This window comes from Plutella xylostella, chromosome 10 (genome assembly GCF_932276165.1).
Source record: "Plutella xylostella chromosome 10, ilPluXylo3.1, whole genome shotgun sequence".
NCBI classification, from domain to species: Eukaryota; Metazoa; Arthropoda; class Insecta; order Lepidoptera; family Plutellidae; genus Plutella; species Plutella xylostella.
The window spans coordinates 9,312,519-9,334,874 of NC_063990.1; the positions used below are offsets into that span (position 1 = coordinate 9,312,519).

Here is a 22,356-nt window from a genome sequence, read left to right on the forward strand (position 1 = left end):
TTTTAGATGAATACCTACCTACAGAACATTTTGTAATAACTGCGACGATATTCATGGTGATTCTGAAGGTACAAAGTCAAATTTTAATGGTAACCCATCGAATTATAGATATTTTTTTCTACTTCGAAGTGCTAACCTTAAATTATTGACTCAAACTCAATTAATGGTTTGAAATTCCACTCAATAAGACGTATTTCCTTTAACCTCATTTTTTATAGTTTAACATAGCTAACATCGCATTTTGATTCAGAAACTTTTCAATCTGACATTGATATTGCTAGACAACCATTGTGAACTCGTCGATGAATCTCTCATAGGATCATCTAGCTGATCTCTTATCACACTGATCCTGTTGATACTGCTAGGTACCTATATGGGGTTCCGCTCATCTCGCATAATCTTTATTGACCAAAACTCATTTCGCATAACTCGTATGGTCTAAACTTTTTTGGCCGAACCATCACTTTGCCAAGACTTATGTGGCATAGGGCTCGTTTCGTCTAAAACTCTTTAGGCACAATCTTTAAACACCTAAGTTTCGTTTGCTCAAATTTATGTTCGTCTATACCTATGTATAATCTTGTTTCTCCTAATGTTATCTTAATAAATAATAAATTCAAGTATGTAGTAAATGTACAAATTGTGGTATTTTTCTCCTACATCCCGAAAATCACGATATTGTATGATCAAAAAATCGAAAGTTAACGACCAATATAATTATTACAAACCCCATGAGATCGAAACCTAAAAATAGGTGCGACGACGTGCAAAGCGAGGAGGAGCGTGTTAGGTGCACATGTTCATCAAAACCAAAGCGGAGCGCAGCGAAGCGGAGCGGAGCGTTTTCCAAACAGAGGAAACAATACAAGGCACCAGTTTGCGCTATGTAGGGAGACGCTCCGTCAAAGTTAAAGCCAAACGAATATTATTACTTTGTATAAACCTATGCCATAGCATTATTAGGCTATTCAAGATTTGGCCATACCATTATTAGGCTAAACAATGTTATGCGAAATAACTTTTTACTAAACGAGATTTATGCCATACGATTTTCGGCGTAACGAGACTTTGACCAAACGTTACTATGCAATACGAGATTAGGCAAATAAATCTTATGCCAAAAAAGGTAGTACCACCTATATGAGTATGGGTAACCTACCTACCTATACTTAGGTCGGTGTAGGTAAAATTTTAAATTATAAATGCGAAATATTTTGACCGTGCAATTTTATTGTAAAATAATGTTTTATAATAGGTACCTAGGTAATATTTAGATTTAATTAGGAAAAATGAATCATTATGGTCTTCCTAAATTAAAAATAGGCAGATTGCGTGATATTATAATTTATAAATAAGTTAAATATCCAATTTCAAAACGAAATTATACCATAGGCACCTACCTCACCTCTCTACAAGGTCGACAAAAAATCTGCGTGAACTTGGAATTAAGCTGTTATTGTAAAGTAAAACATAAATGACATTGAATGAATATTAAATAACTTGTTCACAATGTCCACCAACGAGATGTTAGATAGGTAGGTAACTATTTTGATTTTGAGCCGTGTTAATTATTTTACATCCATGTCAAAGGAAAGGACTACCTTCAATTTCCCCGGTACATTCAACTGCCAACGACGACGACGCTTTAAAAACTTCACCCATTGAAATTTCAACAAAACCGGCTCATTCATTCATCTGAACAATGCTGGATACCTTGTTATTGTATGCCGTCCGCCTTACTAAAATAATGCGAACAATAGTGGATTGTGGTGCTTACCATACGACACCGAAGGCTCCGTAGCCGATGGGGCGGTCAGGCTGCACGTCCTGGGGAATGGCCGGCGCCTGGTAGTAGGGCGCCGCCGCCGCCAGGATGGCGCCCTGCGGAGCGCCCGCACCACCCTGCATCAGAGACATGGACACACTCATGGAGACGCGAGAGTGCCGCGCGGGGCCTCCCACGGCCGCCATCCACCCGCTGCCGTCACCGCGGACGCATCACACGCACCCAGCCCCGGCCGAGCCTCCCTCACCAGGCGCCGGACCCGCACACCGGCCGAACGCACGATACTATCACGTTTACTTCTTTATTATTCATGCTCGATCGACTGCGGGAACCACTGAACGCACTCACGGGATAATGAACACACGCTTATTTCACTGGGTTTGGCTTTTATGAATTGAATTAATCGGTACTACGAAGTGAAACTGTTTGTATCAGTCGCCACGAGTCCAATTTCTCTGGACAAAGAGGTTGGAACCGTGAAATATTTAAATTCTCGACGCGCAGCAACGTCCTCACGCCACACGAATCGAGCGAGACTGAAAGAGAAAGAGAAAAAAAAACGACAACGAAGAGCAAGCGAGAGCGAGATAGTGTGCAACAATGGCGGACGACGCGCTGAACAGCTGCTTCCCGTTGAACTAGAGCACTGCGCCTAGCTCGCTCATTTCAACACTAGCTGTTGCCCGCGTACTTCACTACTCGTTAAAAGTTTATAATTTTCTTTATTGACTGATAAACGTGATCCAAATATTAAACAAATTCAAGATGTAATAGAAAATAACTGCAAGTTGTACAACCGTTGTTGTTGTTGTTGTACAACCTGTCTGTAGTAGATAAAATACCGTTTTTGCTGATTAAACACATAGTTTACTATTTTTAGCTTTAAGGAAAAAATTAATCAATAGATCTTATTTTTTATATTTTACATTACAAGTATTAAAATAATAAAAACAATATCTAAGGCAAAACCGATAAAAATGAAATACCTACCTAGGCAAGATATAAATTTAATTATTTCATGCTACCTACTTAAATTTAATTTTGTTCGTTGTAAGCTTGTCACCTTGTCAGGTAAGAATAAAAAATCGCTAAGTACCTTTGATATATTGAGAATAATTTTAAGCGTACCTTTTATTGTTTAAATTTAAGATTAAAAACTAAAATTGTTTAACCGTTTCATTGTACTTAATACTTATAAGAATTAAATTATGTCAAAATTTGGCTAAATTACTTTGTTAAGAAAGAGTGACCTCTTCTGGCACAGGTGCTTATGTACTTAAAAGAAGGGGTCAAGCTTAGTTTACTGAAAAACTTTTTGGCAAATGAATAAACGTTTTTGTATTTGTATTTTGTATTGTAAACCGCTGCCTGCCTGTTCTGTACCCGGGGAACTGAATTATGATAGTTTATTAAATAATGAGAGTGTATTGTAACTTGTTTTTTTACTATTATTTACTGACGTAGGTACTGCATGGTATTTCTCTGAGCCTCGCCTACGCCTAGTCGAGCCAAGCAAACCGCAAAGGGACTACCTACCTAACCTTTCTCGATATACTATTTTTCGGCGCAGTGCTCTAACGCGGGGGTGCTGCCACCTAGTGAAATGAGGGACTAACTAAATCTTGTTATTCGTTTCCATGGTGACCAAATTTTAAATTTTGCCGCTAATGTCAGATAAAAGAGATCGGAATCGAATGGCTTGGACATTATCAGAAAAAATGTGGGTCGTCAGACTTACTGGCTGCCCCCTAGAGAAAATTGTGAGTAAAATCCATGGAGATTTCATAATTAACTCCGCTCCCGTTTCTGTGGTCATACGGTGAACATGGACAGAAAGTAGCCAACTAGCCTCAGCTGCCTTGACTGGTTGAGGTGTGACTGGCTGGGAACAAAGGCTTAAAAAATACCTAATAATCGGGTTACGGAGAAGGGAAACCGCTCTGGTGTAAAGGCCTTATATGAACCATACCTAATATCGCAGCACTAAATCGAACCTTAAACGTGCACCACTTATATTTACTTATAATGCGCGCAGATAAAGAAACTATAATAACATGATGTATGGCGCCTGGAAGGAATATTTGTATGAATGGCAAGCAGTACCTATACTATTTATTAAAAGACATAGGTACGAATGTTACTTATGGCGAAATGGCCATGCGCCGGGCGTTTTCATATTGTTCCTTCATCACCGTCATAAACGTAGTTATTTTACCTACAAGCATCCTACAAGATAGTTTTGTTTTGTCCAGATCCATGGTTGTGCCTCGTTTTTTAGTTAGTGAGATTCCTTGCGCCTTTTTTGTACTTCCATGACACAGCCCTAAATGTTGGGAAGCAGCATTAAGTTAAGTTGAGGCCATGAAACATAGCTACCCATCACTGAATCTGAATTCTTGCAAAGATTCCCTCATGATAACTATGTCGTCAGCGCCATAGACTAAAATATTATTGGTCTGGTGCTGGTGTGATGTGGAAGGTACTCTATTGGTATACTCACGAGCAATGAAAAAGTTCCATCTGCCGTTGACGTTCCATATGTCACTGGAACTTTTACCCTGTCTCATCCCTCGTTGCCATTGAGTGTGAATGGTCACACGAGTCCGCGTTGTTCTATGCTCGTTGCATGCTCGTTGCAATGGGGGCTAACGCGTGTGAATTTGCCGCTAGGGGCGCTGGTGTTGACTGAGGTTAAGTGACATTTTACTTTTCATATAATTTGTTTGGCGGGCTTCGTGATAAATTATATTTTCGTTCATTTCCCTGTTGAAAAGTGATCTCTTCGCGAAATTATCGCAAATATGGATTATTTATCGATGAATGTGCAGTTGCGCATGCTTTGAAAGCTGAATTAAGGAAAAGAGGCGCATAAATAAGCGGTCTCAAAGAGCAGCTAATTCAGAGGTTAGTTTGTTTACTGTTTACAAACTTATTTTTTACGAAATGTATGCTTGTTTGCTTAGATAACAGCTATGTTTTTTCTTTTTACAGACACCAAGACTATGACCGTAACAGTAACTTGGTTGGAAACGTAGAGGACAGCATCATACAACAAAATGATTCAGTGTATACTGTTGAGTGGCCTTCAGAAACTTTGTATAGCAGTGTGAACACTAAAAATGAAACTCCAGATCTAGATATTGTCACCAATGAGTAACTACTTTGGAATTTATGCACAGTGTACGTACATACCGTCGCTCTTACGGTGAATGAAAACATCGTGATAAAACCTGCATATCTAGATTTTCGAACCCACAAACCTGCAGAGGACCAGCGTGGTAGGAAATGGTCCAAGCTTAGGAGTGGAGTTTAGACCTTAAGGCGATATGCACAAAGGCTCCATTCGAGTGAGCTAGGTGCAGGTACTGACACCCTCACAAATAATAGAATACTTAGTATACTATACTACCATTATTTAGTTTCAACTAACAACTCAACCAGCATTCATTGTGTGGATTACTAATGTGTTATATTTTTTGTATAGCAGTGTGTTTAAACGGAAAGGATAAATAAAAGTTAAATCAGTGTGTAACTCTTTTATTGTATTTATTAAATGCCTAATCCTTATTTACATTATGTTCTTTCTGAAATTAGTTATAATGATTTTCACAAACACGGATAGACGGATAATAATTATTTCACAAGCCCTTTTTTAGAACAGTTTTATCACTTGGTAACATATGTCCTCCTTTTCTTTCCTAAAAATTTAATCTATTGCATGCAAAACCAAAAATTGTTAATCAGTAATAAACGCTTAAGTTTAAACTAGATGATATACAGGAAGAGCGGAGTCTCCTGGCACAGGCGTTTCCAACACCTAAAAGGAGGCTTCAAATTACTAGTTATTAAGAAATCTTTGTTAAGACAATAAACAATTTTTGTATTTTTGTATTTGTATTTGTATCTTTCCGAACATAACGCATCTGCACAACATTGCGGGATAGTAACTCGATATGATGATAGTTATTTTATAATGAATAAGCTTATAAGATTCAAGATTTTAAAACTTTATTTCGCGCCAATTTGATGAAGTCGCCTTTGATAAGTTTGACAGCTATGGTACCTCAACCTTAGTCGACAGTGGCGCCAACTGGTGAGCAAAAAAACGGTAGTCCCCATTGAAACTGTCTCATGTTGAAGTCTTGTAGTTGAACAAATGGACGGTCATAGTAGCGATGGCGTCATTGTACAAACCCAGCAAGTTTATATAGTTGTAGAATAAAACACACTTACTTTTAATAAATATCAATTATATTATCACAGAGAATCACATTGTGTTACATACAACATATTACGTGTCTAGTACAAAATATCCCTTACTTTTATGAATATAAAGTATTGTTTAAAATGAGTCAGTAAATCTACTTGTATTCTAACATCGAAGAATTATAGCAAAACTGAAGGTCCTATTTACAAGTAAAACAATTATTTATTGGACTTAAAAAAAAGTTAAATAAATGGTTAAAAAATACAAGATTAAGTAAGCATGTAAACGGTTTTCCCACTACATTATACAATAGTACAAACTAAACAACATATAATTCTTGTTTACGAGTGAAAATAAAAAAAAATTGCACTGATTCATAAAAAACTTCCGTAATCACAGGACCTACAAATAGTTTGTAAACGTAAGCGAATAATTCCAATATAGACTTCTTGACTGACCAAGAGTGGCAATTTGTGTGATCACCGCCAATTGAAAACCTCTACAAACCCTTTGTAAGTTCTATAAATACGAGTACAGATAAATAAAGTATAAAGACACACAAAATAATATAAAATGTAACAAAACGAAAAAAAATACTCATAAAATATGACTGGAGAAATATTGTTTCAATTAGATATTTTTGAATAGTTACTACACATTATTTTAGAATATCGCGACTATTTTTAGTGATATAGGTTCACAAAATATTGCTATATAGTTTTAATATTAATGTAGATACTGCTACAGATATTTTTGAAAGTAAAATAAAAAAACACAACTTGTATAAATGATCTGCAAGAAATAATAACACGGAATATCTCCAACCATAAGTAAGACTTATTATAAATTTTGTATCATTCGTAACTATGTAATTTGAAGTATGTAATACAAACGTAATATACATAATAATAATTTATTATCAAATATAAATTAATCGTGACAGATTCTTTATCGTTAGATACAATCTAACAACAAAATGAGATCTTAAATTTAGCGCCAAACTTTTTTATAAATACCTACTTAGTATTAAACATTCAATACAAATTCATATACCACAAAACTACTATCGAATCCATTTTATTAACAAACTTACGATACCTAACATTACTCCATATTTCATGTATGTTTTTTTTTCATAATTTATGTGAGTTTGTGACAATTTAACTTCACTGTTTAAGCAGCCGTCAGCACAGCATATTTTTTGGCAATCCGATATTTACTTCCGTATAATAGAATAGAAACGTATTCATGCAACTTCATTGGTCGATTCTCGACGCTCCGCTAGCTCTGGAGGATAGGCCACACGCACGTATTATGAGTTTTAAAATCGGACCAGCATGCATGCGCGATGGTACAATACGGCTTTAGAAGTGAGTATTAAATATCATAAGAGAAATAACTATTCCTAAATATGTTATTGTCTATGTACATTTAATTAAAGTTTTATATTGGACTGGATTGGATTATTTAGAATTCGGATTATACAATAACGTGTCCCCCAACTTGATTACAAAAACTAACGAATTTACTGTTATGTACCTAACTAGTTATATTTATTATGAGCTATGATTAATTTATGACACAAAATTATATGAACCTTCTAGGTAACAAGATATAAGACGCGTCAATGTTTGAATGTCTGTAAATATAACACATAGAAAGATTCAGACTTCACCATTCCGACACATCTTTAGTGCATGCATTATGTTTCAATTAATATTTGGTAAATGGCTTATCATTTATAGTACATATAAGGATCAAACACATGTTACATCTGGTGCATTATGTAATTATCTGCATAAGGTTTCATGGTATTCGAAATATAAAATGTTATATTTCTTTATTATGTAGATAAGTAACATGACATGATATTCGTTCTAAATACGATTTTCAAATTCTGTTACATTGGATAATATGTAAGTTAACAAAACTTAATAGATTTTTCGAAACTACTAAATGAGTTCGTTTCTAAGATTATTCATGTTTATTTAAGGTTTTTATCAATGGATTTTATTTTTTTTGATAATCACAACAATCTTACATACGAGTACCAACCATCCAATCATTATCAATCATGTTTATGAGTTATATAAATACATAATAAAAAATGTAATTAATTTTTTACCAAAATACAGCAAGTTTCAGAGGGTGTTTGTATATATATACGTTACAAAGTTAATTAGTCATGAGTGCACATATAAATATGACAAAAAGCTTCATACAACCAAGTGATGAATTGACTTTTGATGTATGTTACAAATGTGACGAATTTACTTTGTGACGAATATTCAACAACGAATTTAGATGGCGTTCAATATTGATTGCGAGTGCAGTGTGTGTAATAACTTCTCCAAGTTATTATTACAAGAAATTTATTATTATAACACCACAAACTGCCTGTAAGAATATAAATATTAAAATAACATAGCCATAAAGCCACATTAGCCCCGACAGAACAGTATTATAACTGCGAATTATGAGTAACGGTAGATTTATAAGAACAATGACAGTGAAAAGTATTGCACATTTTTACTCAAAACCACCCCATAAACCCTAATCATAAGTTAGAACAGTCGAGGCGGTGATTGGTCAGTGAAAACACCGATTACACGAAAAACGCCGAACGAAACTAGCACTCCAAATTCTGGTCCTACAGTCGAATTTCCATTCGGAGCACATTAGGAGAGTTCGAAGCCAGTGTTGCTATTGACGGCATACCTCAGCTTGTCTCTCAAAGTGCTCCTCTTTTGGTAGTTGGGAAGTTTGAGGAGATTGAAGCAGGTGGAAGACGTTGGTAGACGGTTCAAGGGATCCTTCTTTCGTATTGTGAAGAAGCCACGGATCACACTTCCTGTTAAGTAATAGAGATGTTAGGTTGTATTTGAAAACGTCTAGCATTTTATCTGATTGTCACGACTTGAAAGATTACATCGTGAATGGGTTATTTGAATTGTAAACAAGCAGTACAACAGGCAGATCGGGAACAACAGGTAGATATGCATCGAATGATAATAATGGCTTACAACTTAAAAGAAAAAGAGGTGTGCTAAAACGTGTGTGTATGTTTATTCGTCTATTGCCAGGTAACTGCGAAACGGATGAGGCAATTCGTTTGTCACATAATGGTCGAGGATTTCAGATTTAGTTATTGTATAGCTTATACTATTGCATATAATAATTACACATAGGGTAGTATGTCGAATGACAACATTATAATACATAAAACCAGTAGACATCCACCGTTCAATTTATCTTTTTAATACAAAACAAAACAAAGATCTCTTACCAATAGTGTCCCCCGTGTCTTCGTCGTCGCCGACCTCCACACAGCGGATGGAGAATGGCGGCTTGAGGTGCGCGAACCCGAGCACCGGCGGCTTCGAGCATGACGTCACGAACTGAAACATAACGATACAGCGTATAATTCGTAGCGGTAAACTTGCCAAGATCATGTGTCAGGGGGATATCTAGGCTGCATCAAGATCGAACACTAATGGTTACCACACATATGACTGTAACATAAAGGGATCGCCTCTTTTTCTTCTGTCAACCAGTGGAACGTGAGCTCGCGAACCCCTGCTGGCCTATATGCCCCTCTACATCCATACGAGTGACTTTGTCTTCGGTTTTCCTCATCCAACCTCTATCTGTCATCAACCAAGTGGTCTGGAGGTCGTCTTACGCTATGTTTACCTGTTCGACAATGTAGTTAGATCGGTAATCGGTTCTTGAACAAATATAGCCGGCTCACAATTCCCAATGGGAGTGTCACTAGTAGCTAGTAGGTCTTATGCAGTCAGCTGCATAAGTAGCTGTGCACTTTTGTACCTTGTCAATCCGAAACCGCCTATCCATTCATTGAAACATTGACTGTGCGCCACTTTGACAAGGTACAAAAGTGTATAGCTACTTATGCAGCTGACTGTACCTTCAGGAACATGGCTCGCTCGGCCTCGCTGAAGTCCCGCTGCAGCACGTCCCACAGCCAGCACACGACGCGGTGCGAGTCGTGGAAGTGTATAGCTACTCATGCAGCTGACTGTACCTTCAGGAACATGGCTCGCTCGGCCTCGCTGAAGTCCCGCCGCAGCACGTCCCACAGCCAGCACACGACGCGGTGCGAGTCGTGGAAGTGTATAGCTACTCATGCAGCTGACTGTACCTTCAGGAACATGGCTCGCTCGGCCTCGCTGAAGTCCCGCTGCAGCACGTCCCACAGCCAGCACACGACGCGGTGCGAGTCGTGGAAGCCGCCGTAGTACTGCGTGTGCCGCCGCAGGTCGCGCAGGTCTAGCGGCACGTTGTCGCCGCTTATCAGTCTTTGGAGCTGGTGGAAGAGAGTTCAGGGTTAAAAAGTGTTCTAAATGTACACGGTGGAATCTTATTTGGAGCCCAATAATACTGCTAAAGAATAAAATGTTGTCATAGCGTGGTAAAGGACCGTACAAAAACTGCGAATCAGTGCGATTAGAGCAAACAACGTGGGTGACGTCATAAGCATGGGGGTTGGCGCACTGAGGTTATTTCACCTTTAACGACTGTCTATCTATACATATTAAAATATAGCATGAGCCCTATTACGTTCCATAGCCTATGCTTATGAAGTTATGCCTGGTAAATAAAGCTCGTTTTAGATCGTGCGTTAACGAACAAAATGACATCTAAAATATATGGATTTAATAGCTGGACTCATGCTATATTTTACAAAGTAGGTAGGTATAACGAAAAACTTACCTCAGGAGTTGAGAACAGCGAGAGCCACTCCGGGTTGATGATGGTTCGGAACCCCTTGATGAACGCGTTCGTTTGGTCCTTGATCTGAGTGTGCATTCTGAAGTGCGCCATCAGATGGATGTAGTTTATTCTGTTACAAAACATTATATTAAAAGATATTAGTTAAGTTGTTAAACAAATATACACGACTAAAATGGGAAGAAAAGTATAGCTTAAGTTATGTAATCAATATGATAAAGATTCTAGGATACTTTACTCTGCTTCATAGGCTATAATTCAATTACAAAACGATTTAGGTGCCCCAATAAATTATTCAAAAATGGCGCACATATTATCATTTTGCTCGATGTTATTTATATAATTAATGCTCGATGAAGTTCTCTTTGTCACGAACTGGCATTCCAAACCACATATCAAATTCATTTCTTTATCCGCGCGTGTTACAATCTTACTTGTTCTCATTAGTGACGGGTATGGCCTTGCCGCCCGGCACCAGCTCGTGGGTCACGATGGCTCCGAGACGCTCCTCGTCCACTGTGAACGTCAGCTCCAGTGACGAAATGTCACCCTGCGAATAAACACTATATTGTTATTACTGTTATAACGTGCCAACTTACTGGACCTTAGTAGTGTAATAAGCAGATAGTGGCTGGATGGGGAGGCTGGAGATACTGTATTTTGGCGCCCATTGGAAGTCGCCATGGCCATGGTAACCACGATCAGTTCGTACCAGATTTATACAATAACCAAGCTCGGGCAAAGGCTATTTTAAATTAATTAGTGCTATAATCACCTGAAAGTGCTTAATATAGGTGAGGCTCCGGTACAGGTCGCGGTCGAGCGAGGGCAGCTCGTCGATCCAGCTGTACAGCGCCTGCTGCGTCTGCCCCAGCACCTGGCTCAGGAACCACGACGCGTCCACCACTGTACCACACTCTACCCTCGGCCTTTTATAACCAGCCTCTACCGGCCAACTGTCTAAGATCACGAGCAGCCTAAATGCAGTTCATAAATTATACTTTGTAAATTATAGCAAGAGTCCTATGACGTTTGATTGACAGAAGTTTATGTCCGGGGTGGATAAAGTTAATTTTCCCTTGAAAACCAACAAATGACAGACAAATCTATGGATTTGACAGCTGTCATAGGAGTCATGCCATATTTTACTAGTATAGTGTCATATAATTACCTGAAAATGCTTAATATAGGTGAGGCTCCGGTAAAAATCGCGGTCAAGCAACGACGTCGTCCAGCTGTAAATGTGGACAAAAGCTAATAGAAATAAGTACGTGGATGAAATTACCTGAAAGTGCTTAATATAGGTGAGGCTCCGGTACAGGTCGCGGTCGAGCGAGGGCAGCTCGTCGATCCAGCTGTACAGCGCCTGCTGCGTCTGCCCCAGCACCTGGCTCAGGAAGAATGAAGCGAAGGGGACGTCCACCACTATACCCTGCGGGAGAGATGGGATGGTTTAGGTTTAGGAGTGTAACACAACATTATTTTAAGAAGTAAAATAGTTTTTTAGACCTAACTCCTGCTTTCCTATCTTATAAAAAGCCCACGACATCAAACAATCCGAAAACTTTATGCTATGGTGTTGACATCTGGAATAAACAGGTTTGAACTGTAAGACTGCAATAGCTGCATTTCAGATACTTTATAAACTGTCCAGCCTATCGCACCGCGTTGCATAATCGTTACTTGAAAGAAAGTGAAAAGAGAAATTAATCAGAAAATGCATGGATGTGGATGCGTACTGAAGCTACAGTGCTGTCCTCTAGTGCTGCATAAGGGTACTAGATATACCGCTACGGTGGCGCCCTCTATTGATACATTTAGATACTAGAGCGACCGCTGCGGTAGCGCCATCTAGCGCTACATCATGATACTAGAGCTTTCACTACGGTGGCGCCATCTTGTGCAACATTAAGATACTAGAGCGACCACTACGGTGCTACGTTAGAGTTACAGCTATGGAAGCGCCATCTATTGTTACATTAAGATACTAGAGTTACAGATATGGTGGCGTCATCTAGTGCTGTATTAAGATACTAGAGCTACCGCTATAGTGGCGCCATCTAGTGCTACACAAAGATACTAGATCAACTGATACGGTAGCTACATGTAGTTCTACGTAAGATACCAGAGCTATGTTCCGCTCTAGTATCTTAACGTAGCACTAGATGGCGCAACCAGAAGGGCTAATACGGGGCGCATTTAAGACGTGAGAAGAGTTTTGCATCGCGCTCACTCACATCGCGCAGCCTCAAGAGCGAGCGCGACGGAGAACTTTTGTCATGTCTTAATAGCGCCCCGTGCTACATGGCCAGGTGACAGATAGACAGGTGATGGTATTTGCTGATAGTTGCGCCATCTAGTGCTATACTAAGGTACTAGAGCTACCGCTATGGTGGCTCCGTATAGTGCTACGTTAGGTTACCTCGTAAACAGCCTTGGCCAGCATCCGTCCTATGAACTCGAACAGTTGCAGATGGTTGTCCTGAAGGGCCGAGGTGGGCGCGGGGTAGAGACGCTCCTCGCTTGTCGCACGGAACAGGTTCAGTTCTGGGTCGAACACGCGCTTTATGGTTTCTTCTAGGAATTCTGTAAGAGGAAGCGGTTGTTAAGATACTATATTTGATAGGTACTAGCTATTCCCGTGAGCTGCGCATATTTCCTCCTTTCTCCTTCGCTGCTTTATCCCTAAAACCTTCCTATTAAATCACTCAATATATTTTAAAAAAAAGCATCAAAATCCGTTGTGTAGTTTCAAAAATCTAAGCATACTACATACATAAACAGACTTTGTTTTATACTATTTATTGATAGTAGCCGGAAGACGCAGGCTTTTTGTGACATTCTCGTTATACTCGTAGTAACAGCGTATTCACAGTAATTCGTGTGAAAACTTCATTGTCATTAATAAAAAAATAAAAACACATAACAAAAACATTGTAAGTACCTATATCTCACCTTTAAACACACCATCCTGGTCAATCCCCGCCTCATCTAACCCCTGTGCGTTCACGAAGCGCACGCGCACGACGCCCTTCAGCGCGCGACTGGGGAGCGCTCCCAGCTGCCGGTAGCCGTCCTTATACCATTTAGTAATAGTGAACTGCTTGTTCCAAGGGTCTGTGGATCTAGGCCGAAAGAGAAGCATCCTAGGAACCATCCCGTTATTATAGTAACGACGTTACTATCGTTATTGTAGTAACGACGTTACTATAATATAAGGCTTCGTTGTCATTCATAAATAAACATTATATATCATACCTTTAAACACGCCATCCTGATCAATCCCCGCCTCATCTAGCCCCTGCGCGTTCACAAAGCGCACGCGCACGACGCCCTTCAGCGCGCGACTGGGGAGCGCTCCCAGCTGCCGGTAGCCGTCCTCCACGAGGCGGGCGCGCCGCACGGTGACGAGCGTGGAGCGCCCCCCGCACGCGCGCTCGGTTAGGCCGAGGACCACCTGCGGGTTTGGTTGTTTTGTTAGGTCTCTATGCACAGAAACAGAACTACATACATTTGATTAGTTTTTATTACTGATTCTGGAATCAAAAAATTTTAAGAACACTGGGCTCTAAACAGAGGTGGCAGTCCATCTACACACGGAACAAAAAAAAAAGTTTTTTAACTGATTCTGAAGATAGCATTCTACACAGACGGTTGGTGGTGGCTGTATGAGGAAAGCCGAGAACAAAGTGTTGTAGTGCTACTTGTGATAGTTTTGTGTGTTGAATAAATTACAAAATAATGAACTCACTTTCTCATCAGCGACGGCTCGCCTGAACAATCGGACCCGCTCGCCGTGCGCTATCATGTGAGGGGTTTTCTGAACAAGGACCTGTAAAAGAAAAACTTATTTAGTAAATATAATAACACCGATTTAGTATACCGAGCTAGAGCCTTAACTTACATTATTCATCATCATCATCGGCCACGACATCGTGATGACTTACATTCTTACTGTAGAATTAAAAGTATTTACACATTTTGACGCCGTAAGTGGCGCCATCTACATTTTTTGAATACCTCTCTAAGTCAGGTATTTACCACGCGCATATGGAACCCCATTATGTAATTTTCTTTATGGGTAAGAGTATCGTTACATAACACAGCTTCGTATATTGAACAAATGAGGCCACCCATTTTGCCATATGCCTTTTATCACAACTAGCGCACCCGCAAGTGGCGCCACCTACCTGGTGCGGCTTCTTCCCCTTGTCGAGGTCGTGCATGAACTGCGCGTCGCGGATGTCGCGCACGAGCCAGTGGTTGGCGCGCGTGTAGGGGCGCCGGCAGTCGCGCCGGTATAAGACTAGTAGCAGTGTGTGCATGGCCACGAAGAGACTGTTGGACTGGATGGTTTTGAGGTCTGTGGAGAGGAATTGGGTTAGAAGCTATGCTAAGCGGCCGAGCAGATGTAAAAACAGAGCAAAATACAAAGAATAGAGGAAAAATCAAGGCCACATACTTGTTACATCTTATTTATGCCTAGATAGGGCAGAGTATCCATAGAGAGCAGTCTAAAACTTCGCGTTTGATCAAAATATACATAGGTATTTGCCCCATTATTTGCGATTGGAATCGCTTTTTGTATGTTTTTTTCAAAAGATTTGAAGCTTATAAATAAGGCTCTATAGTAGCGGCAGATTTGACTAAACAACACTTACCGAACAGCTGTCCCATGATAGATTTATAGACGAACAGGTTGAGAAACTGCGACATGTTGATGAAGTCTACTAATTTGAACGGCTCCTGCTGTTCGTACATCTCCATGTCGTCCAATATTCTGTAACAAACAACATTAGATATAATTTAAACACTATATTCTAATCCAAGAGTCAAACATATTGTGTCGTTTTACCGATTGGCGATTAGTAGCAGGTAGAGTTTCTGCTCGAGAATTCTCGAGCTCGAGAAGATTCGAGAAATTCGGCTTGGTTCGAGACGAGAAAAAAAACTGAAGACTCGAGAATTTCTCGAGCCTTGAGATAAAAATTAAGAATATTCAATTCGAATTTTCCTGCGCCGCTTTTAACAACACACACGTATACCAGGCGTATATTATGATTTATTATTTTTCATCTCCATTTAAGCTGTGCTGTACTGATAATACCAATGAATTATTAAAAGATAACGTAGTAAAAGTTAGTTATTTACTGTTTCTTAGTTCAGGTAGACCAAAAGAAGTTGTTTGGCTCTCATTTTTTTCTAAATGAAAAACTTCGATTTTGTTTTTTGATTATGTTTATTTGAACCTTTACAATTTTATTGGTAAAGTCAAGAAGATGATATCGGCCAAATGGGCGCCGTCACAATTGATTGCCATACGGGCTCGTTTTATGGCATTTTTCATCACCTCAGCGAAAACGTCGGGCGAGAGATTCTCGCAATCGTGTCGATTGTTGTCCTTAAGGGCTTCCGGAGACACGAGCTTACGCACATACACGGGACTTCAAAAACCCCCAGAAAAACTGTCTGAAACGGTTAAATCGGGCGATATTGCAGGGATAAATTACAGATACTCAAAACGAAAAAAAGGCTGCCCGAAAACTGAATAAACACAATTATTCCGCGTTCTTGGGGAGTATATCACTCCACGGCTTCTGAACTTGTATTCTGCATTTGTCTAGTGCACCAATATCAAAACTGATTTTAAATTGGCAGCCATTTGCACCAATGAGAGCAACTTCCAATACTAATAATAAGTAGCTAGCTAGACAGCTAATTATGAGTATTAGTAGAGTATTTTGTTTGTGATTAAGTTGACAAAGTAAAAAAAAGGAGATTTTGTGTTTTTTTTATTTAAATTAAGCCTTTTTTAAAGGTCTTCATAGAAAGGCTCGAGACTCGAGAAGGCTCGAGAATTTGGGGTCGAGAATTCTCGAAGCTCGAGAACGAAAACAGGTCGAGAAATCAGAAACCCTAGTAGCAGGGTAAGTTATTTTAATGTCAATACCTTGCTCTACGAGTCCCCTGAGTACTTTGACAATAGATAGAAAGTAGTAAAAGCTGCTGGCGGGTTTCTAGTGTAGTGGCTTTGATTTAATGAGGCCTAAATTCAGCAGTGGCAACAATATTTTTAAAGACAATTACAAGCGCAACGTGGTAAAAACAAGAAACCAAAAGCTTTCCCCACAATACTTACGTAACATAATGCGTCATGCAGTCAGCAAAAAGAATCAACATCTGAAACTCTGGCGCGGAGGTCTTGGTGGAGACAGCCAACAGATCCAGGAAGGACTTGAGGCCACACGTCGGGCCGAGAGTGCAGAGGAACTGCCACAACGAGTAGAGGATCTCGTCTTGATTGCACAGACCTGTGGAACGAAAGTGGTGTTTTTAGTAGGTATACGCACAAAGGTTCCATTCGAGAGAGCCAGGTGCAGGTACTTACACCCCCACAAAGAATAGAATAGGATAGAATGGTAGGTATATACAGAATGTTTCAAAAGTGCTATACTAAGCCGAAAGGGAGTGCTGCGATACGATGAGTGGTTAAGTGCGCGCAAAACGTCATAATATCGCGGCGTAACGACAGCGAGTCCGGGCTGTTAATTGGAGTCGTTACGTATACATTGCGATTATGTCGCGAGTCGTTGCGATTGTTGCGAGTCGAAACGATACGCTAGCAGCATCATCGACGAGAGAAGCTCGTCCGTGGAGACCACCAGACGATAGAACAGCGGACTCGTCGCGATTCCCCTGCCTCTGGAGATCGTCCCTTACCGGTGAGTATGTCGAGCTTGAGCTGCGTGCACGTCTGCAGCGCGGCGTGCAGCATGCCGCACGTGAGCGCCACGCGCGTGCTGTCCGCCGAGCCCAGCTTGCGGTACACCTTGTTGGAGTTGGACCGGAACATCGGCAGGCTGGAACAAATGAATCTAGTGAAGATGTGTCCAAGTATAGCGGAGAATCTCAGGCATGGCGGTTCTTTGACTGTGACTTTATGCGCGGAATAATAAAACGCAAACTGTCAAGCGGGCCAGCTTCGCTGGAAAGTCACGTTAGGCTGTATGTAATAAGAAAGCTCAAAACTTATAAGCGCTTATAAGTTTTCAGCTTATCCATACTTTGCCGAACCAGCGCTGATAAGCGCAATATCCATAGTAATGTGAGCTCTTATAAGTTTCCAACTTTCTTTCGGAAATGCAGCTTATATCAATAGTGAATGTTGCAACCAAAAACTGTTCCACTCACCTATTAGTCCTAGCCTCAATAGCCCTCCTAATATACGAAGCGGCATTGTTCCCGTGCGGCGGCGGCGACGGCTGCGACGGCCCCGCCTCCTCGCCCCCCGCTCCGCTCTCCAGCATCTCCTTCAACGGCTCAGCCAACAGCTTCTTCAACAATGGACCGCCCCAAGCCAAAGACAATTGGGTCCGTAAGTTGCTCATAGTCGGGGGCAGGTATTGGTCGAGGCTTTGAGAGAACCAGCCGAGGATCGGGTGCCAGTTGCTGAGGTTGCCTTTCTTGCAGACCACGTACTGTTGGCAGCTATCCAGGAAGCGGGTCACGACTAGCTGTGGAGAGAAAAATTGTAATGGTAAGGTTATGCAATAAGGCCGCAGTTTTGTACTGTTTTTTTTCTGTTTTGGTGGAAATAAAGAGGATTGTATTGTATTGGTTAGTAAAATTTCATTTTGTGGGTCAAAAATAACACTGTCTCGTGTTTGCTCTTGTTAAAGTTTTTTAACAGAAGAAAGATTGGTCACAAAACTTTAGTAAAAAATACAAATTTTCCTGGCTTGGCAAACTGCAATGCAGTATGATTTTGGAAAGGGGCTTACTGAATCAGTCTATAATTCTTAATAACTTTTGTTACATTTATGGAAAGTTTTATTTCTAACGTCGCGTTTCTAAGTGAACATACCACTAGAGTCGGGTACAGCGTCTGCGGCGCGCAGTGGTCGCGCTCCAGATGCGCCAGCTGCACCAAGTTAGCGAGCAGGCACAGAGCATAGTTCCCCTCGAGAGTGTTGAACACTATGCTACATATTCATACCACTAGAGTCGGTTACAGCGTCTGGCGCAGTGGTCGCACTCGCGAGTATTGAACACTATGCTACACTATACAACTATACATGTGTACATATACATACCACTAGAGTGGGGTACAGCGTCTGCGGCGCGCAGTGGTCGCGCTCCAGATGTGCTAATTGCACCAAGTTAGCCAGCAGGCACAGTGCATAGTTCCCCTCCAGAGTGTTGAACACTATGCGCAGGTTCTGGTCCAGGCTGAGGAACTCGAGGCACTTGTCGAAGATGCCGTGCGCTCGGTACGCCGCTAGCGACTGGAAGAGGATGGTTTGGTTAATCTTTATTAGAAATTAGGGGTAAATAGAGTGGCGCATTGATTGTAAAGGTATAAATGGTGTGGGATGGAAATTGTGGGTGCAAATGCCTGCTGGAGAAAAATAAATTATGGAGAGTCAGAGAGGTTTATTTTGGTATACTGCGCTGTATATTTTTATAGGCACATCATTTAAAATTTTCTGGTAAATATTCAAAGTGATTATAGTTGAACATCGCAACAATTTTCATAACTTTCACTGAACTGATACAGTATTTTTTATTTAAAACCTGCATAAAACCGCATAATTAACCATTACCTCAGGCGATATCTGATGCATGTGGAACACGAGCGTGGGCACGGACAGGATCTGTATGATGTACATGGTGAGCAGCTTCTCCGAGAACTGCGCGGAGACCAGCGGCCGCAGCGAGAGCGTCACTATGGCTGTGAGTGCAACGTTCTTGAGGAAGACCTTCTCACGACACAGGCCGCGGAGGAGGAGAGACTGTGGGGTAGAAGGAGTTAGAATTAGGAGGAATGTTTATGGTTGGAGCTGAGAATTTATTTGATGATCACAAACATGAAGAACATTTAATAAATATAAATTTACAAAGATTCCTCTGAGAGAGTCATATACAGGAACTTTACCCCTTCCAAAGAAACACATCATTGGAGTAGTATAGGCAAATATGGTAAACGCAGAGGTGATAGCCACCACACTTTCTTCTATGGGATGCTTGTATGTATGTGATGTGTCTATGTAACCTGGATAACCATATAATGGGATGAATAAAACTAAAAATACTTTTAACATTACCTTTAAAGTCAAATAATATCCCCTATGGAACAGTGAGCCCATGATGTTGGCACACAACTGTGTGACTCCACCGCGAAGTTTCTCAAAGTTCTTCTGCCTCGTCAGCGCCCAGGTGTTGGTGGCTGTCAGCGCCACCAGCGTGTGGAGGTGGGTCAGTATACTCTGCATGTCTAGAGGAGACTCGGGCTTAAGGTCCTCGAGGTAGAGGCAGCATTTGTACAGCAAGGACTTTACGTGAGCTATCCAGCGGAGACTGGAAGTGAAGATTTGAGGATGTAAAAAACTGTTATTTTAGACAAAATAATTCAAAACTGATATTAGATAGATAGAGTACTCTTTATTTGTACACCAAGAAATGATTAACAATTTTACATAGACACTTAACTAGGGTACAAAAGGCGGTCTTATCGCTTATAGCGATCTCTTCCAGACAACCTTTGGATGGATGGACTAGAGATATAAAAGGGGTACAGTGTACTTACTCACGGAATATAGTATAATTTAAGTTATTATTATCTAACTACACACTAAATATAAGCAAAAAATAAATAAAAATATACACACCTACTACATGTATTATAATACACAATTATATACAATATAATACATATATACAAACACATATATACATATACATACATCATATACATACACATACATATTATACCTACATAAGTACATGATTTATTTAATGATCTGATAACAGCTAAACAGTTGATTTAAGGTAGTGTTCCTTCACCATTCTCTTAAAGGTTTCCAGAGTTGGTGCTTGTCGGATTTTTGAAGGAAGATCATTCCACAAAGTGATATTAATAAAAAGCAAGATATGATATTGACAAGACAGAAGAAAAATGGAAGTAAATTGGTTATTTTAGAGCCATGCAATAACCCCCAGCCAAATAAGGGAACAACATAGAAGCACTTTACCTGTACTCTTTATTCAAGAACACTCCAACATAAGACATCTTGACAGACTCACAGAGGAGACTCTGCACAATGTACTTGCACAGTTTCTCAAACCTCTTTCTGTCTCTTTCCTTCTTGAACACAAGGAAGAATCGACAAGCTGCCTGGTACACCTCCAGGGCTGGCTTGAGTTCTGTTTGAGGAGGCGTGTCATCTTGTGAAGTTGGAGGATCAGGCAGTAATCGGTCAAACTCTTCACTAGAAATAGAGAAACACAGATTTAAGAATAATTGTAATATTAGCCAAGTAATAATCAAGATTAAAAGTTGTTTTTGTTTGTTTTTAACATAAAAACAAACAAAAACAACTTTTAATCTAGTTCAATTTTGAAATAGGTAAAGTTATTATTCAAGAGGTTGACTAAATTGTAAATCAATTTTCCTACTGCTGGTGCCATTAAATTTTTTACCCATCTTGACCAATGTAGCCACTTTTTAGCGAATTTATTAAATACTGTTAGATAAATAATCAGATTAATCAGAACTTTGTCACTGCATAAACCATTTCAAGAAATGCTGTACTTAGTAGATTTTGATACATTCTGTTGATTACACATTTTACAATGTTATCAACAAACATAACATAGCTACTATGTAATGCAATTAATAATGTATTATGTATAGTAATATGAGAAGGTGACCTACTGACCAAGTTAATTGTTACAACTATCATAGAGCTAATTCAAACTATAAACAACACTTGGTACACACAACGAAACAAGTTTATCATGTTAATGGGTGCTAAATACAACTGATACAGAGAAGAATAGATGCACCAAGCTATAGCTACTTACTACTACTTAGACAAGTTAATTTACAGCACGAAAATCAGTTATCCGACAGCTAAGTTCACAAACAACTATTAAATAGGCTAACTAAGCTTAAATATAACAGCTGATACTTACAGAATGAGTTTAATAAAGCGTTGTCTGGCGATGAAGCCACGAATGTAAGCTTGTATTACGACGGCTGAAACTTCGCGTTTCTTTTCCAGGGCACGCTCCTCTCGAGCTGCCTTGGTTTGCTCCAGGAATGTGTCCTTACTCGACTTGGAAAACATTTCTTACAGGCAGATTTGTTCCCGATTCGGAATTATCTTTGTCAGGATACAGCGCTTGCTCTTTTCATCGTAAGAGACTATATCAGCAGCTGAAAAACTATTGACACTTCTTAAATAAATAGTAAAAAGTACAAAGCACTATTTAATCCATGATCCCTAAGTTTTCATAGCGGAAACTTATTAAATTTAGCGATTTATTTAGAAATATATATCCCACATACAACACAAAATGTAATTTTAATTTGACAATCAATTTTTATCTGTGATCGTGATGTCTCGTCAACAGATTACATGGATAGTTTATAATGTTGCCAGAAATAAAACCTCTTCTGGTTTGTTAAGTTATTATTCTAAAACATTTTTATTGAGATGGATTTTACGGCCCCCGAATCTTGTCCTTTTTTAATATGGGGACACACCATCGGACGCGGCTTACGGACGCGGCTGTCAGCCGCGACTTAAAGGTATCTAAGTAAGGAATG

At 39.9% G+C, this 22,356-nt stretch overlaps 2 protein-coding genes across 6 annotated transcripts in view; both read right to left on the reverse strand.

Annotated features, from left to right (window-relative positions):
* Positions 1-2,342, reverse strand: part of LOC105383690 (serine/threonine-protein kinase NLK) — an 89,296-nt gene extending 86,954 nt beyond the window's left edge. For 2 of the 3 annotated variants that reach the window (XM_048623312.1, XM_048623313.1), the window contains exon 1: positions 1,778-2,341. In XM_048623312.1, coding sequence (XP_048479269.1) covers positions 1,778-1,971 — 194 coding nt within the window. In that variant the 5' untranslated portion in view covers positions 1,972-2,341. Of the gene's footprint in view, positions 1-1,777 lie in introns of all 3 variants that reach the window. The other variant, XM_048623311.1, reaches the window with a different exon arrangement.
* A 3,677-nt stretch (positions 2,343-6,019) lies between these two features.
* LOC105383691 (ubiquitin-protein ligase E3B) lies at positions 6,020-22,138 on the reverse strand. 3 transcript variants are annotated; one of them, XM_048623562.1, is made up of 21 exons: positions 21,720-22,138; positions 20,777-21,013; positions 19,850-20,102; positions 19,349-19,537; positions 18,958-19,030; positions 18,610-18,728; positions 17,937-18,259; positions 17,466-17,605; positions 16,885-17,056; positions 15,407-15,525; positions 14,936-15,108; positions 14,497-14,577; positions 14,125-14,202; positions 13,701-13,821; positions 13,168-13,331; positions 12,031-12,177; positions 11,180-11,295; positions 10,728-10,857; positions 10,156-10,320; positions 9,280-9,391; positions 6,020-8,844 (listed from the first exon to the last, which is right to left on the reverse strand). In XM_048623562.1, exons 1-21 carry the CDS (start codon positions 21,872-21,874, stop codon positions 8,672-8,674), a joined length of 3,240 nt encoding a protein of 1,079 aa, XP_048479519.1. In that variant the 5' UTR covers positions 21,875-22,138; the 3' UTR covers positions 6,020-8,671. The 3 variants fall into 3 exon arrangements, with proteins under 3 accessions (XP_048479519.1, XP_048479518.1, XP_048479517.1); XM_048623561.1 differs by lacking the exon at positions 13,701-13,821 and adding an exon at positions 11,521-11,622 and having other exon boundaries at positions 12,133-12,177; positions 14,004-14,202; XM_048623560.1 differs by lacking the exon at positions 13,701-13,821 and having other exon boundaries at positions 14,004-14,202; positions 21,720-22,137.
* Between the last annotated feature and the right edge of the window lie 218 nt (positions 22,139-22,356).

What these genes read in the sequence shown, in the direction of transcription:
- LOC105383691 (XM_048623562.1), bottom strand. Translation starts at nt 21,874, where the DNA reads ATGTTTTCCAAGTCGAGTAAGGACACATTCCTGGAGCAAACCAAGGCA. An exon ending in ATTGAGGCTAGGACTAATAG is followed by an intron (nt 17,606 to 17,936) that starts GTGAGTGGAACA and finishes CATTTGTTCCAG; the next exon opens with CCTGCCGATGTTCCGGTCCA. An exon ending in TGCATGACGCATTATGTTAC is followed by an intron (nt 15,526 to 16,884) that starts GTAAGTATTGTG and finishes TGTTTGTTACAG; the next exon opens with AATATTGGACGACATGGAGA.